General features: G+C 40.2%; 1 protein-coding gene across 3 annotated transcripts in view; it reads right to left on the bottom strand.

Moving 5' to 3' along the window:
* PCSK5 (proprotein convertase subtilisin/kexin type 5) overlaps positions 1-18166 on the bottom strand; it is a 327761-nt gene that overhangs the window by 259372 nt on the left and 50223 nt on the right. For all 3 annotated transcript variants that reach the window (XM_075211001.1, XM_075211000.1, XM_075210998.1), the window contains exon 2: positions 11205-11309. In XM_075211001.1, the coding sequence (XP_075067102.1) occupies positions 11205-11309 (105 nt within the window). The remainder of the gene's footprint in view (positions 1-11204; positions 11310-18166) is intronic.

Here is an 18166-nt window from a genome sequence, read left to right as displayed (position 1 = left end):
TGGCCTCCCCCACTCTCATCTCGCTCCCCTTCCATCTGTACTTAACGCAGCCGCTAGGCTCATCTTCCTTTCTCACTGCTCCTCTTCTGTCTCCCCCTCTACCAATCCCTTCACTGGTTCCCCTTACCCTACAGAATCCTGTTCAAGCTCCTCACTCTTACATACAAGGCCCTCGCCAACTCCACTGCACCCTACATCTCCACCCTCCTCTCTATTCATGCTCCATCCCACCCTCTCCGTTCTGCCAATGACCGTCGCCTCACTTCCCCCGATCACCTCCTCCCATGCGCATATCCAAGATTTCGCCCGCGCTGCCCCCCTCCACTGGAACAAGCTCCCTCCCTCCATCAGAACTTCCCCTAATCTGTCCAGTTTCAAACGGGCTTTAAAAACCCACCTTTTTCTTAAAACCTTCCAGTCTCCCACTTAATTTCCTACCTTTTCTTCTGCCTCTTCCCCTTCATTCCCCTTCCCTCTTCCTTATCCTCCATTCGTCCATCTCTCCCCCGTGTCTCTCTGTCTGTCTACCCCACCCCTTAGATTGTACGCTCCTTTGAGCAGGGTATTCTCTCCTCCTGTCTTCACCACTGTTAACTCTGCTCTCCAGCTACTTAGCCCTCCTCCTTGAGGACCCTCTTTCCCCCATCCCGTTTTGCTCACTCCTCTCCCTTTGGGGGTCTCCCTGTCATCCGTGCCTTTCCTCTTGGACTCCGTCGTTGGCGGACCTTCCCCTCTCCCTTCCTCCGCCCCTCTAGCTGTGCTTTGAGCTCACTGAGTTACTGTGATTATTGTTTACTGTACTGTGCTGTCTCACCTCGTATTGTAATTTTGTTTGTCCCTGTACGGCGCTACGGACACCTAGTGGCACCCTATAAATAAATATTATTAATAATAATAATAATACACAGAACATGAGTTAGTTTTTATCTTTCAGCAAACTGCTCCCCATTTATGGGGAATTGTGGAATACTCTGGATGAAAAAAAGATATATCCAACAATCATGTGTTTATATTTTCATATGTAAAACAATAGGAAAAAAGTAAAATGCCTTAATTCAGGTGTACAGTGCTAGTGTGTGAAAGCTATAACATAGTTTTACTATAACGTGGTAATTAAAAAATAACAAGAGCTTTCCTATCTTAAAGACAACGTAAAAGTTAGGTGTGAACTGAACTGCTTCCACTGTCATGGATTTTTTCAATAAGTCTTTTTCTGTTTACTCACCATATAATTGCTCTACCTTCAAATAGGATCCAATCAGTAAGATGGTAATGTGTTTGTGCTAATCACTGCTATTGTATAACAGGCAGGTTTACTATATGCAACTGACTTATTGCTGACAATTATCCATGTGCTCAAGCAGGCGCGGGCTAGGAGAGGCATGGCCGGGGGGCACACAGGCGGCCGCATCACATGAAAAGGGATGCGGCCGCGTCATTGATGATGCGGCCGCATCCCCTGTCATGTGATGCGGCCGCCTGAGCGCTGACACGGCCACATCTGATGTCATCAGATGCGGCCGCGGGGGAAAGCATAGTATTTTGCAGCCGGGGGGCGACCGGCCGGCCTACCCCCCGGCCCTAATAGCGGCCTGACCAAGCGGCCCGGGGGGCCGATGCCCCCCTGCCCCCCGGGCCAGCCCGCCCCTGTGCTCAAGTATATATAATATAATCAGAATCCTTGCTTACATTATGAAACAATAACAGAGTAAGCTTCAAAACGGTTTGGTAGTGGACTGTATTGTTACTCTAGACACTTTTACTTATTAGGTACATACTTATGTTCTTAAAAGGGAAAATAGCGCAGTACAATCATTAAGTGGTCCTATATGTAGGCATCATACCACTGATTGAAAATCAATCAATCAAAACAGGTTAGCAAGATAACTTAGTTACAATGGTAAATATTGGCAGCAGTTTTTTCACAGAGTGTAAAGTTTAATCTATTGTTTGTAGTTGCTCCTATGCCAGATGAACTTGTAAGGACAGTTATCTAACAGAGTGGTCAGACAGCATTTATATTCATGTGCTATGTAATGTGATTCTTTCATACAGAATCTGTTCTCAAAAGATTTCCAATGTTTTACAAAGTGTTTAGTTTTCTTGTTTGCATGTAGCTGTCAAAATTATAAGCTACTCTCTCCTTACACCAATTCACAAAGTCTATGCAATGTTTTACACCCAAGATTGCAATATTAGATGGGGTATCAAATTGATAGCAGCCAATTAACCTACCAGTATGTTTTTGGAGTGTGGGGGGAAAGCGGAGCACCTGGAGGAAGCCCACAAAAACACAGGGAGAACATACAAACTCCTCACAGATAAGGCCATGGTCGGGAGTTGAACTCATGACCCCAGTGCTGTGAGGCAGAAGTGCTAACCACTTAGCCTCTGTGCTGCCCACTTGTGGCCTACAAGAAAAAACAGCCAGTATTTTACTTATGTGCAAAATGATAAACTAATTTGCACCCGTTGCCTTGTAATGTGGTTTGTCCAGAAGCAAACTTAATCCTTTTTTTTTGCTTTCCTTTCCTTAATGAATTAGGCCCAATATGATTTCTAGTACTAAAATGCTACAAAATAGCTACAATATTGCTACTTAAATTCATGTGTGTAATTAAAATATAAACAGATTTGTTGCTAAATGGATTTGGCAAGCTCTTACAATGTTTTCCCCAGATTACGAGATCACTGTATTTAGTATGATCCTTTCATTTAAGTAGTAGTTTTTTCACCCACAGGAAAAATTGGTTTAGAAGTGTAGAAATCTATGTTTATTGCACTTATGCAGACTATGTTGTGCTTCATGTAATAATTTAATGGAAATTATAACTTCACAACAGAATTTTTTATACAGATCATTGCCTAATTAGAAGTTGTTCTCGCTACGTTTCAAATATAGGTGCGAGTATACTACTGTTGGTAACTTAATGATGGCTATGGATCTACTAATACCAAGATATATAGCATGGTGGTCGCAGCGGTGAAGTAGGTCAAAGGGTGAGCTTTTGTGAAACCATTCAAACTGTCAGTCAATAAGACGTTGTATGAATATCTCTAATGTGTTATAATGTGCTCACCAGAGTAAATATATATTTCACAGTTTATCGTGTCTACACAAGATTTACTGCAGGAACATGTAATTTCAAATACAACCATTGCACTCCTACAATTAATAAATTATTTGTAGATACATTGCTTTTGCCCATTGCTAGATGAGAATCCTTTACATTTTATCACATCTTGATATTCCCTACAATGTCCACATTTATAAATAACATGTTGATATTTTGCCTTACGTTTGGACATTTATCAGCACTAGTTTCCTTCGTATCCTAATTGGATACTGGTATATTTAGAGCATGGATAATCCACCAATAATGTAAGAAAGGGATCAATATGATTCAGATCAGCATTGTGCCCCGACACCCACATAAGTTTCTTGACAAATATAAGAGTTAAAACATTTGTGAAGTCAGTGTAGAACTACAAGGTGATACTGAGGAGTGTCATCACGCCAATGACAGGATTTTTTTTTTTGAGTATCTGCGGATTTGTGAACCTTGGTGCGGATTTATGGCGTTTAATGTGCACAGCAACGACCATGATGCCAAAGGAATATACTGGCTAGTCAGCAAATCCAAGATGACAGATAACCTGGGCAGCACGGTGGCTCAGTGGTTAGCACTTCTGCCTCACAGCACTGGGGTCATGAGTTCAATTCCCAACCATGGCCTTATCTGTGTGGAGTTTTTATGTTCTCCCCGTGTTTGCGTGGGTTTCCTCCGGGTGCTCCGGTTTCCTCCCACACTCCAAAAACATACTGGTAGGTTAATTGGCTGCTAACAAATTGACCCTAGTCTGTGTGTCTGTCTGTCTCTGTGTGTGCGTGCGTGTGTCTGTCTGTCTGTCTCTGTCTGTGTCTGTGTGTGTATATTAGGGAATTTAGACTGTAAGCTCCAATGGGGCAGGGACTGATGTGAGTGAGTTCTCTGTACAGCGCTGCGGAATCAGTGGCGCTATATAAATAAATGGTGATGATGATGATGATAACCACAAGATAAAGGTGTAAGAAAGTAGTGACAGCCCTGAAGCAGTCAGAGATCACACTGGTAGCCATGCAGCACAACCGCTCGCCATTTGATCTCATGCAACATAAAAGCAAAAGCCTTCTCCAGAATTAGAACAGGAAGGAGCTCTGTCTCTCCTCATTCCAACCATACTACACCACAAGCTGCGCAGAAATGATAGTCGCCAATGACTGCCTTGACATTGGTGGCTTAATATTGACTGCTTTAATACTCATGATAAAGCTTCTGCCTCACAGTAGCTACATACACTTTTCCCAACAAAAGCTACAACTGTTATTCTGCTACCTTATGCATAAATTATTCCCCACACCTCTTAGATTATAAACTCATTTGAGCAGGGTCATCTATACTTCTGTTTCATGTCACTGTATGTAACTTATTTATCTCATGATCCCTCTATATACAACACTGCATAATATGTAGGTGCTTTATAAAAGGTTAATAATACTAATAATAAAAATAAAATTAATAATTCAGTGTAATCCACCCATGCTTCAATTTAGCCAATTTTCACACTGTAGGATCTACACAGACTACAGTGACCCATAGTTATACTGATGTATGGAGGATCATACGTGTTTATAGTATCTCACTCGTGTTTGAACAACCTTGTCTCAACTTTTTTTTATATGCACTCAAGTAGGCTCCAGAACAAATATATTACAATGACCTTGTTTATTGTTTGTCCCAACGGCTGATTCTGATTCTATTACACATCAGTGGATAATTAATTGAATAACAAGCAGTACAGAATATTATCAGACCTTTCATGCCTCCTTTAGAGACGCTTCAATGGTTCGACCAAGTCGTTCATGGTTCAAATAAAACTGCAAATGGCTACCAACAGTCAAACGTGTTATTCGAACATGCTCAATGTAGATGTTCAAACATCTTACATATATATTGAGCTTGTTCAACATTCCAATGTTTTATATGTATGTCAAGCGAGTTCAAAAAACATGTTATGCATACGTCAAACTCACATGGCAGATTTCAAAAGTGCTAATAACAAACATTAATCAGGCTCAATCAAGTATCTTCCGTGCTGCCCTGCTCCACTGGAATGTCCTCCCATGCTCCATCCGATTGTCAACTAATTTGTGCACATTCAAACGGGCACTCAAAACTCATCTATATTACCAGCCATCCACCTAACCTTCTCTCCATGCTTGATCTTCTCAACTCTCTCTTCCCTTGTCCTGCTACTTGCGTTTGATCCCCTCCGCTGATTCCCTTTGTGATCCTGCCTGTTTGCCCTCCCTTTAGGATGTAAGCTCTTAGTGCAGGGCCCTCTTTCCTCCAATCTCTCTACCTACTCTTCTGCTCTAATTTCACTTTACTAGCTATGTCTGGAGCTTTTGGAGTCCTGGCATTATTTGTTTATTGTTCTGTACTGTTTTCCCTGTATGGTCCACTGCCTGTATTCTATACGGCGCTGCAGAAATCTTGTGGGATCCTATAAATATATGATAATGATAATAATAATAATAATAATAATAATAATAATAATAAAGTATGAGACTTGAAACTTGCACAAACCATGGCCAAACCTTTCAAACTTTCCAGAATTTCCCTCAATTTTTTTAAACTTTGAAGCAGTGGTTGAAGTGGAAATTTAGAAGTGGTAGTATGGAAAATTTAAGTAAAAGGAATTTAATAGTTTTGCAATCAAAACAGTAGTAGTACCACTATATACGACCTGACTTCGACCACTGCTTTGACGTATACATCATAGACTAAATATTTGCTGTGCATTTGCATTTTATATATCATATGTACTTATATAATATATTCTTACTATGCTTTTCATTCATTTATTTTATAATGAATTAATTATATATCTTTTATGATTAACTTTGTGGGATCTCACCCTGGGATCTATGAATTTATGGGCATCAGTATTAATTCATATTGATTTTTAGCTGACTACATATACATCGATCAAACACAACATTAAAACCCCCTGCCTAATATTGTCTAGGTCCCCTTTGGGCAACCAGAACCGCTCTGACCCATCAAGCATAGACTCCATTAGACATCTGAAGGTGTTTTGTGGTATCTGGCACCAAGACGTAAGCAGCAGATCCATTAAGTCCTGTAACTTGCAAGGTGAGTCCTCCATGGCTAGACTTATTTTTCCAGCACATTCCACAGATGCTCGATCGGATTGAGATCTGGGAATTTGGAGTCAACATCTTGAACTTTTCGCCATCTTCCTCAAACCATTCCTGAACAATTTTTGCAGTGTGGTAGGGCGCATTATCCTGCTGAAAGAGGCCACTGCCTTCAGACTAAGGGGTGTGCTTGATCTGCAACAATGTTTAGATAGGTCAAAGTAACATCCACATGAATGCCAGGACTCAAAGTTACCCAGCAGCACATTGCCCAGAGCATCACACTGCCATCACTTTTCCAGGTAAATGACGCACACTCACCCGGTCGTTCACATGATGTATAAGAAAACGTGATTCATCAGTCCAGGCCACCTTCTTCCATTGCTCCATGGTCCATTTCTTACACTCATTTACGCATCGTCAGCGCTTTCGTTGGATGGCAGGGTCAGCATGGTCACTCTGACCGGTCTGCGGCTACACAGCAAGCTGCGATGCACTGTGTTCTGACAACTTTCTATCATAGCCAGCATAAATTTTTTTTAGCAATTTGAGCTGCAGTAGCTCTTCTGTGGGATTGGGACAGACAGGCTAACCTTCGCTCCTCATGCGTGTCAATGAGCTTGGGCGCCCATGACTCTGTCACCCGTTCACTGGTTGTCCTTCCTTGGATCACTTTTGGTAGGTACTAACCACTGCATACCAGGCACATCCCACAAGACCTGCCATTTTGGAGATGCTCTGACCCAGTAGGCTATCCACCACAATTTTGGGCAGCACGGTGGCTTAGTGGTTAGCACTTCTGCCTCACAGCGCTGGGGTCATGAGTTCAATTCCCGACCATGGCCTTATCTGTGTGGAGTTTGTATGTTCTCCCCGTGTTTGTATGGGTTTCCTCCTGGTACTCCATTTTCCTCCCACACTCCAAAAACATACTTGTAGGTTAATTAGCTGCTATTAATATTGACCCCAGTCTCTCTCTCTCTGTCTGTGTGTGTGTATTAGTGAATTCAGACTGTAAGCTCCAATGGGGCAGGGACTGATGTGAGTGAGTTCTCTGTACAGCGCTGCGGAATCAGTGGCGCTATATAAATAAGTGGTGATGATGATGATGAATTTTGCCCTTGTCACAGTGGCTCCAATCCTTACGTTTGCCCAATTTTATTGCTTCCAACACATGAACTTTAAGAACTGATCATCCAGTTGCTGCCTAATATTTCCCACCCCTTGACCGGTGCCATTGTAACAAGATAATCAATGTTATTCACTTCACTTTTCACTGGCTTGTTGTGGGTGATCAGTGTATATGACAATAGTCTCTTTTAATAATAATTTTTCTGAGAACATTTTTGTATGTGTATACTTTTTTATTATTTCATTAAATCGTGTAATTATAGTTTAAAGTGGGTGGTTTGTAGATTTTAGTGTTATATAGCCACATTTTCTTCTTTTGTTACTTATCTGAAAGTCTTAATCTGTATTAGCAATCCATTTGTTTTGTTAATTATGTTAATATATAATTTTTGGATTGAGCTGCCAATTGGCTCCTTTTCCCTATTTTATATTATGGACATGAAGGGTAACCTTGTGCTAATTACAATAAAGGTCCTACTTAATGAAAGCCCTGTAACATCTTTATTTGCTTTCTCAGATTACCTAAAAGCATTTGACCTCTGTAAAGGTGAGATAACCAAATGTATTTACATTAATGTAAATTGCTTAATTTATAGCTTCACAGTAACTTTACTTGATTTAGAGATTACAATTTATGATAAAGTTTTTAAGACTGTGAAGTCGGCCAACAGTTTGTAATGAGAAACATTAAAACACATTTACAGCAATATAATGTTTGATGGATTCAAAGCAAAACTGGCTTCTAGGTGTCCTTTAACACCCTCTAAAAACAGTGTGGTGCTGGTTCAGTGCCACACACAAGGGACTATTTAACAAAGGTGAAAAGCACTAAGGTCTGCAAAAATCGGAGCTTTGCACTAGGGGGCTTTTGCCTATTTAACAGGCATTGCAGCAGTACCTGTACCAAGTACATTTACTGCTGCAATACTTCTTCATCATCATCATCATCATCATCATCATTTATTTATATAGGGCCATCAAATTCCGTAGCGCTTTACAATTGGGAACAAACATTAATAAAACAATACTGGGTAATACATACAGAGAGGTAAGAGAACCCTGCTCGCAAGCTTACAATCTAATACTTGTTCTGTTATTGCCATCTCAGTAACAAAGTCTATAAAATAATGATAGCATCATCAAGCTGCTCCAGCGATATTTTATTGATAAAATGCAGCCACAAGTGATTTTTTTTATACTTAATATTCATTGATAAACATAGCTTTCAAATGATTATTTATTTTCTGTGCATAAAATTTAGCATAACGTCTCCATTTTAAGTGTATTATTGATGTAACTACAGCTGCTTTTTAATATAGGTTTTCTTCCTCAGTGGTAGATCTACTAAAGGATGATTTTTGGTGTGGTTTGCAAATCGCTACACATCAGTGGGTAAATGTATCAATCTCCGGTTTTGTCAACTCGCGGGAGTTCGGCGAGATGACAGCTTAAATTTAAAGCGGCGCTGCCTTAAAAAAACTTCCCTTTACAAGGCAGCGCCGCTTTAAATTTAAGCTGTCATCTCGCCGAACTCCCGCGAGTTGACAAAACCGGAGATTGATACATTTACCCTCAGATGCGGTTTTAAAGTCAAACCACAGGATACACTATCTGTGGCTTGAAAGCTGAAAACTGAAACTGTATCTGATGTGTGGCGGGTTGTAAACCGCATGCAGTTTAGGCCAAACTACATGGTAAAACTGGATTTTAAACATGCGGTTTTACCACTTGCATTGTGTAAAAGCCCAGGGCTACCCAAGCGATCGGACTCCAGCACTAAGAGGTGACCGGCCCAATGCTGAGTAGAACTGGCTCTCCCCTGGCTGGTGGGTACCAGATTAATAATGTAAACAGAGAGTGAAAGCACTTGTGGGACTACAAGTGCCACATGCATTCACAGCCCATGACTGTTCTTACATGCTGACACTTGTAGAACTACAAGTGGGTAAAGGACCTAATGACAGCTTAACAATAACTTAAAAGCCTCAATTGAAAACATCTTGCAAGAGAGATGTTGCATTAGAGTGTGGGAGCATGCGGAAAGCAACAAAGGAGAGCCAAAATAAGTTTTAAAAAAGGTGAAAACAATAAAAATTAACAAAAAGTAAAAATAAAAAGTTTTTAAAACCATATAAAAAAGCAAAAATTTAAAATAAAGGGGGAGGGGGATTGATTTGAAAAAAATAAACAAATTGTTACATACAAACTAAGTAAAGGACTTGTAGGAAATAGTGGCTTGCACGTGTTGTGAAGAACCAAATTGAATGTTTTACGTAGGCTGGTAAATTGGCAAATTCAGTTTTAAAGTGCTGTGCTGCAAGTTAAAATAGCGAAGTATTCCCAAAAGAGGTATTTGTGGCTCCCAGTAGGCAATCAATGGTTAACAAATATCACGGGTGGATTAAAAGAATAACTAGGGGCCTGATTCATTAAGGATCTTAACTTGAGAAACTTCTTATTTCAGTCTCCTGGACAAAGCCATGTTACAATGCAAAGGGTGCAAATTAGTTTTCTGTTTTGCACATAAGTTAAATACTGACTGTTTTTTCATGTAGAACACAAATATCAACTTTAAATTTCAGTGTACAAATAAGCTATCAAGTATTTGTGTGCTACATGAAAAAAACAGTCAGTATTTAACTTATGTGCAAAACAGAAAACTAATTTGCACCCCTTGCATTGTAACATGGCTTTGACCAGGAGAATGAAATAAGAAGTTTCTCAAGTTAAGATCCTAAATGAATCAGGCCCTAGGTCCCTAAATATCAGGTAGCAACAATCAGAACGCATATGAAACGGTAGTAATACCTGCTGATAGGACCAAAACACCCATTTTACTGTCAAGTGCTGTGCTTGTTTGCAAAGAAGCCATCTTTTGTTCAATTAAGAAACTGAGCCACCCTGAATGACCACCATATAAGGAAAGAAACAATACATAACAGCAGCTAGTTTATTGTTCTACTTTAGGAGTTTCCTAACCAAAATTACATTAATAAGTTAGCATCAGCTGAAAGAAAGATTGTTAATTAGGACAAGAAGGTTCTTCTACAAATACGAAGAAGTGTGCTCCCACAATAGATTTCTATTTAGGCAAATGTACCTAGGATATCTAAACAACACTTCATTGGAAATAATGGTAATTTCCATCTCCAATCAAGTGTTGCACAATGGAAATGGCCATGCTACTTTATTGTGTAAAACTCAAAGCTCATTTCCATTGTAGCTAATTTAAATATCTTATGTTGAAAACAGCTTTTAGTGCTGTGTCTTACACACATTTATGATTAGATCTTTAACATGTTGTGCTTCCTCATCTAACCATTGTGCAGAGCAAACATTTGCTCCTGTGCAAAAGTCTGGGATAACAACATAATAAACAATGACATGATAACACAAAACAGTAAAACATAGAAAATTACCTGCACCATACACTGTTATAATGTAAATGCCCCCAATCTCTTCAGTACAAATTTGGTGTTTTTACACCAATCTAGAAGATTTGAAGAAATCATAATTCCCCCCCTCCCCCCAAAATCCAGAACAATATAACAATGCAAAATAAAACTATATGGTCTTAAAAAACATACAACAGCACATTGTATTTTTATGTATTAGTATTCACAACATTACATAGTATTTATATTTTCACTAAGGTTGCAGTGTCTCCTTAAATAAACAAACAGACATTGAACAGTCTCCCATTGTCAGTTTATCCCAGGTATGATCTTGAGCATTTGACAGACACACAGGGGAGATGGTGTATCAGTTCCATTGTACTCAAATGGCTACTGAGCATCTCTTCCTGGTGTGAAATTACCAATTAATAATGCAAGACTTCTAGCTGTGGACACAGCGGAGATCTGCTTACCTTTGGTTCCATTGAGATGAAGTTGTGTGTTCCTTGGCTTGACAAGACCGACCTCTTGATACTTTTACTGTGGTAAAAGTGGTAGTAATCTTCGAGTGCACCAATCTGTGTGAGGTAAAAACAGTGAGATTAGAAGTGTTCTGATGAGAAGATACCCGGATTGTTTATATATCTATTTTTGTGTACAAAATAAATGTATAAATTATGCATTCTCCTGCTGTGCTACTACGTTACTTGAGCCCCAATGATCATCTTTCAAAAGAAGGACATGTGATATGAAATGGATGTGGGTGTCCTTCAGGCACTAACTGCATAACCAAAGATTATAATTGAGCTTCTAAGGCAGCCTGTGTCTACCGTTTTAATGTTTAATTTATATGCAACTTTTTATATCAATGCACGTCCACACTGGCACATAACAAACTGCACTAAAAAAATATGCCAAATGACTGGTGCTATTAAAAAGCATTCTGTCTAGTTTGCTAAAGGAAATGTACTGTAAAATGGACGATGATAAGTTATTTGGATCGTTAAGTTAAAAAACCCCATAAGAGTAGCGGAATTAAAAAAAAATATATTAATGATAAATATTTCTCACAGTGTATAGAAATGGAATACATTACTGATTGAGCTGAGCTGGAGTTTAAGGACTTTTCACAGCAAGTTTACATTTTCTAATGTTACTCTTGCAACAATTTAAAGCTGCTAATGCACACACTGTTAAGGCTTAAATTTGTAATTGTAATATTTAAAAGAAAGGGCACAGACAAATATTAGAAAATGTATTTAAGTAACAATATAAAACATACAATAAACAAGTAGAACAACTCAGAATAAATGCAAGTGCTGTGCTGTCCTGCACACTGGCTGCTTCTGTACCTAAAGACTAATTTGAAGTCAATGCTGGACAAATACCTGGGGACAAAGCCTACTGGCTTCTGAATTCTAAATCACTTGGTATACTACATAGGTGGTGGGTGTTGGGTCTCATCCTAATTTTTCAACAGGACACATTTTGTACTTTTCAGTTGCACTTTTGCATGCACGTCGACCAATGTAATTAAAACATTCAAACAATTGTGACATATATGATGAAGACAGTCTTGATGTCCCTTCACTGTTCTATTTAAGACTTGCATGACACAGTTCAGCACATTTCTAACTATGTAATTATCTACTTTAACAGGTCAAGACACAGATATGTTCTTGGCCACTGTGAGCATGGTCATGGTCCATCTGAATACAGGCTTATGTTGAGTTGAACGCAATATGCGTTTTTGGCATATAATATACTTTTTTGCATCTGAGCATGTGCACAAACCACTAGTTTCGGAACTATTGCTTTCTGCGATTGCCCAGAAGTAAAAGAGTATATAATACACCAGAAGCGCAAATTGCTTTCAACTCAACATGAGCCCCCCAATGTGTGCAATCACTGCAGTTTAGAAGTGGGACACTACTTTGTGTCACTTGCACAAGTGAAAGCGTTACCATTAAGCATGTCCTGATTCATAAAGCCTGGCAGTAAGAGAACATCACTGCTGCCTTCATTTCAGGTCACACATATTGTAATTTCCTTTTCTTAAACACATTGATTTACACATTAGTTTACATCTGCACACCTATGTTCCTTCACTAGCATGACCTATTTATTTTGTTCAAATGAAAGTAAAAACCCATATAAAATGTGTTGCATTTATTTTTGTGTTTTATATGTGTTTACAAATGCTTTCAACCAGCATGTTTTCAACATGTCTGTGGCAAAAGTTGTTACCTTGTTCAAGCTGAATGCACCAGGAAACACATACAGAAACGCTTCTTAATCACATCTCATTGAGCTTACAAACCGCTCCAATGGAGATGAAGGTAAGTAAGCAAAGCTTTCCATCTCTGTTCATTTTGCATGGCTTAAAACCCATGTGGCACCATGTAACTCAAGAATGACTTTGTGTATGCCCAAGATATACTCCTACCAGCTCATTTAAACATGTTACGCTATAAAGCAAAAACTGACTTTGTATGAAGTTAGTGCATGGTAAGACGCCCACGAACCACCCAACATACGTGGGCTCATTCTGCATTTTACTGTACACATCCATCATCATCATCACCATTTATTTATATAGCGCCACTAATTCCGCAGCGCTGTACAGAGAACTCACTAACATCAGTCCCTGCCCCATTGGAGCTTACAGTCTAAATTCCCTAACACACACACACACACACACACACACACACACACACACACACACACAGACTAGGGTCAATTTGTTAGTAGCCAATTAACCTACCAGTATGTTTTTGGAGTGTGGGAGGAAACCGGAGCACCCGAAGGAAACCCACGCAAACACGGGGAGAACATACAAACTCCACACAGATAAGACCATGGACATCCATGCACTGTTCCACACAAATAGCAGTGCAATTCCTGAGACACACCTGTACAGCTTGTATATAAACTTTGTGACATCACAAAGGTACTTGCTGTTTCCCAAAAAATGTATGTATCCCTCACATGACTAGCACTCTATTACATGCACTGGTCACACCTAATGAAAACCAGCCCAGTATATCAAACACTAACAATAATCATCCAGAGATAAGGATACAGTCTATAGTTAAACACAAAGTCCACTTGAACTTTTGCAGCGAGGCCATACTAGGGTATAGTATACTTTAATGCAGTAGACCCTAGGTTCCCAAACTGTGTGCCGCGGCTCCCAGGGGTGCCCCGGCGCTGTCACAGGGGTGCCGTGGACAGGAAGAAGAAAAAAAACAAAAGAAACTTACCAATCTGGCGGTGGCCGGGACCCAGCATCCTCCTCCCTCCTCGCTTCTCACTGAATACCGGCCGCGTGACGTCACCATGCCCAACATATTCAGTGAGAAGCGGCAGGAGAGAGGATGCTGGGTCCCGGACGCCGCAGGATTTGTAAGTTTTTCTTTTTTTTTCTTCTTCCTGTCCACGGCAGGATACAGAGGGGTCAGAGCGCGGATGCAGAGGGGGCACAGAGTGTGTGGATGCAGGGGCACAGTGTGTGTGGATGCAGGGGGCACAGTGTGTGTGGATGCAGGGGGCACAGTGTGTGTGGATGCAGAGGCACAGAGTGTGTGGATGCAGGGGCACAGTGTGTGTGGATGCAGGGGGCACAGAGTGTGTGGATGCAGGGGGCACAGTGTGTGTGAATGCAGGGGGCACAGAGTGTGTGGATGCAGGGGGCACAGAGTGTGTGGATGCAGGGGGCACAGTGTGTGTGGATGCAGAGGCACAGAGTGTGTGGATGCAGGGGCACAGTGTGTGTGGATGCAGGGGGCACAGTGTGTGTGGATGCAGGGGGCACAGTGTGTGTGGATGCAGGGGGCACAGAGTGTGTGGATGCAGGGGGCACAGAGTGTGTGGATGCAGGGGGCACAGAGTGTGTGGATGCAGGGGGCACAGAGTGTGTGGCTGCAGGGTTGCACACAGTGTGTGTATATGAAGGAGGGCACAGTGTGTGTTAGTTGTAAATTATTCTTTGACAGAAATATAAATGGAAAAAATTTATAAAAATATTCTTTTCCCTTGGATTTATGTGTATTATTTTTCCATACAACTAAATAAGTATTTCTGTCCTGACCTAAATACTTATTACATTTTTTTGACTATTTATAAAACGGGACTGCTCGGTAATTATTTTGAAGGGGTGCCTTGAAAAAATTATGGAGACTCTAAGGGTCCCGCGAACTGCAAAAGTTTGGGAACCACTGCAGTAGACGCAGTGGTCAATGTGGGCTGGTATACAGTGGTATGCCATACCGCTGCTTCTCCTACTGCCTTCATTGTAAAACAATCAAATTCCATTCACTTACATTTTCCATACCGCCACTTCTAAAGTGTCACTCTCGGACATTGAGTAGACTCACATAAATCGAATGTTTTAAGCATACACTTGTCTGCCTAATGGACAAATATAGCTAATATAAAAATATGTGCGTACCAGACTATTGCCCTTTTATAATACAATCATGCGTGATAAATCATGTATGATAATTAGAGAATGTCTGCATTAAAGCCCCCTGCTTAGGGGATGGCCATAAACTTCTGTAACAGAAGAAACACATCACATATTAGACATTTATAATTACCATGTAAAGATGGTGGCCACATACTATACAGGTTATAGATTAGGCTAACAAATAAGTAAACAAATATTCCTGGTAAAGCTACCACATCCAAAGATTTTAAAAATCAATCCAGTAATTTGAGTGAAATACACCACCAAATATGCTTTGTTATGAAACATGAGGTGCAAGAGACAAAGATGTGGGTCACTCCAGGGGAAAACTAAGTTGCTGGTTTCCTTGTAAGTTAAACAGCTGAAAATATAGTTATGGTGTAAACAAGAAACCAAAGAACAGACTGTACTGTAGCAGAGATAGTGAGTGAGCCACTTATCTGCTGTCATCTGCTCTGAACATGTTTTCTTTCCTCCAATTGGATGAGAAGAATGTATGACGGAAATGTTGGAATTGTAGTAATAATCAGTCTGATTTGTTTTCCACTCTCGGCTTCAATAAAATCATGACAAATAAATAACATTTGCACATATTTGTCATCTTTATCTCCAGTCTGAAATGTCACTGTTTTATTGCCGCTCTCAAGAGTTATTTGAAAAGGCCCACATTGCAACATATGCACGGCGCTTGATTTATGTCCATTTTAGCACACTGAAGGGATGTTATGCTTATATATAAAGGAAGTATTTTGTTGAAATAACACCTAAAACAAAGTAAAAAATAAAGTTCAGGAAGTCCTATTTCAATCTAGATGTGGAGTACAAAAACAACCTGCATTTTTTAGGGTTGAAAGGGGTACAGAGGTCTTCGTGTTACCCCTTCTCTTATGTGCATGTCGGTGCCATAATGTTGTATATATAATTACGAGCAAATATAAACTTTTGATGACTTTCTGGATCATATAATTGTACTGCACTATAGCATTTGAATATTGATGTATAATTATAGCTCTCAAAAAGGTTATATTTTTTATGCTGAGGTATTAGGTGACAAACTGGCCCATTTATAAACCCCCCGATTTCATCGATAACAAGTATATTTTTAACGTTACTTATCAAATATATTTCATACTTGCCAACTTTTCCTCGTTGGCTTCAGGGAGATCGGCTTGATGAATCGCATCATTTTGGCCCTGCCTCCTAAACAACTGCCACAATTTTGGTTAATTGCAGCAGGGGGCGGGGCAAATATGACACAATATTTGCGCCATTAAGCCCCTCTCCACCATTTATCTATTGCGGGGGGCGAGAACCGGGAGGTCTCCCAGAAATGTGGGTGTCTCCCGGACATTCAGGTATAGTGGGCAACTATGCGTTAAAGAAAAGCAGCTAATGAATCTCTAGAGACTGAAGTGTCTTTTACATTTCTGTCTCCATTACTGAAGTCAAGTTGTCTTATCTGTCTGTCTTTGATTAAATCTTGGTCTCCATGAAAATGGCCACCTCCATAGGCATCAATACATGGACATAGGACATAATTTCTGAACTGTGTCATCATGACACAGATAGCAAAGCCAACTACGTGTTTTACTGGCTCAGCATCAGGGAGAATGCCAGACTCTTCAGGGAGTGAGGGAGATCACCCCTATTTCAGTGAGTCTCCCTGATATTCAGGGAGGGTTGGCAAGTATGATTTATTTTTTACGTAAATTTATCAAAGTGGTTTTGCAGGGCCAGTGCCAGAGAAAAGTGTCTGCCCTGGTAAGAAATTTCTTCTCCAGAGTTAACTTCCGCTACCACCTTACCACCACAGCAAGAGTGTTCTCTTCCTGCTTGAATACTTTTTGTTAAAGTGCACATGAGCTGGCTGTCGCTGCCCCAGCTCCTTGTCCCTACTCTCCTGGATACATTCTGTGTATACCCTTTATCTGCTTTAAATAGTATGCACAAGGACTTTAGTTTTAGTTGTCTCTTTATTAAGACCCCTCCATTAAGATTTTCCATCTTATAGGGAAATTATCAAAAAAATGTCACCAGTTCAGCTGAGCAGTGCTCAGCTCCCTGGCAATATTTCCAGTCTGGTGTGCATCCGTGCATGCGTGAGCTAGCTTGTCAGCTCATGCCTGTGCACCGAAACTGGAAGCCCGGACTTGGCCTTTCAGTTCCAGATGCTGTAACAAATAGAATAAAGTTTCAGAGGTCTAGCATTTATAATTCTATGTGTCATGTTATCCATAAATTGTGTCAACTTCTACAGCTAAATATATCACAGTGACAAAAAGCTAACCTTTTTACCGCTCGATAAACTGACACTTTTCTCTGTCCCCATAGAGCTCTATGGGGACGGTTAAACTCGGCGAAAACTGGGTTAGTGCAGGAGAAATCCAGTGCTTTTTTTCCAGCGTTAACCTTTTATTAAATTTGTTGAACCGAAAAATAAGTCTTTTATTTTCGCTGGATTTAGGTCTTATCACCTAATAAGAAATGGACCCTAAACAGGGTGACTATTCCACACCTGCAGTATTGACACTTGGGTTAGAACTACAGAGTCTCTCAGTGCAACTTTTACTCAGCTTGTACACTAAAGTAATTATGGAATAATATGCAATTTAACAAAATAACAATAATAAAATGCACAGTGTGGAAGCTCATAGTGTTTACCATAATACCATAATAAAACCAATAACGACACGGACACCAGAATAACGTTGGAATTAAAATATATTTATTAAATGGCTAATATTAAACTAAATTGGCTGAAAGGCGGACGAGAGCAGGGCAGTCAGCAAACACAAAACCAATAACGGTGGAAAGGTCAGACCATTAAACCACCAACCCAGGATCATACCTTATCTATTGGCCGGTGCGAAATATCTGTCCAACGGCAAGACTACACCCCCCTTTTTAACCGCCAGCAAGATATTCAACATACTGGCCCAGAGTCCCATTCACTGGACCCAACACACG

This window comes from Mixophyes fleayi, chromosome 1 (assembly GCF_038048845.1).
Source record: "Mixophyes fleayi isolate aMixFle1 chromosome 1, aMixFle1.hap1, whole genome shotgun sequence".
Taxonomy (NCBI): domain Eukaryota; kingdom Metazoa; phylum Chordata; class Amphibia; order Anura; family Limnodynastidae; genus Mixophyes; species Mixophyes fleayi.
This window is presented reverse-complemented; position numbering and strand designations above follow the sequence as displayed.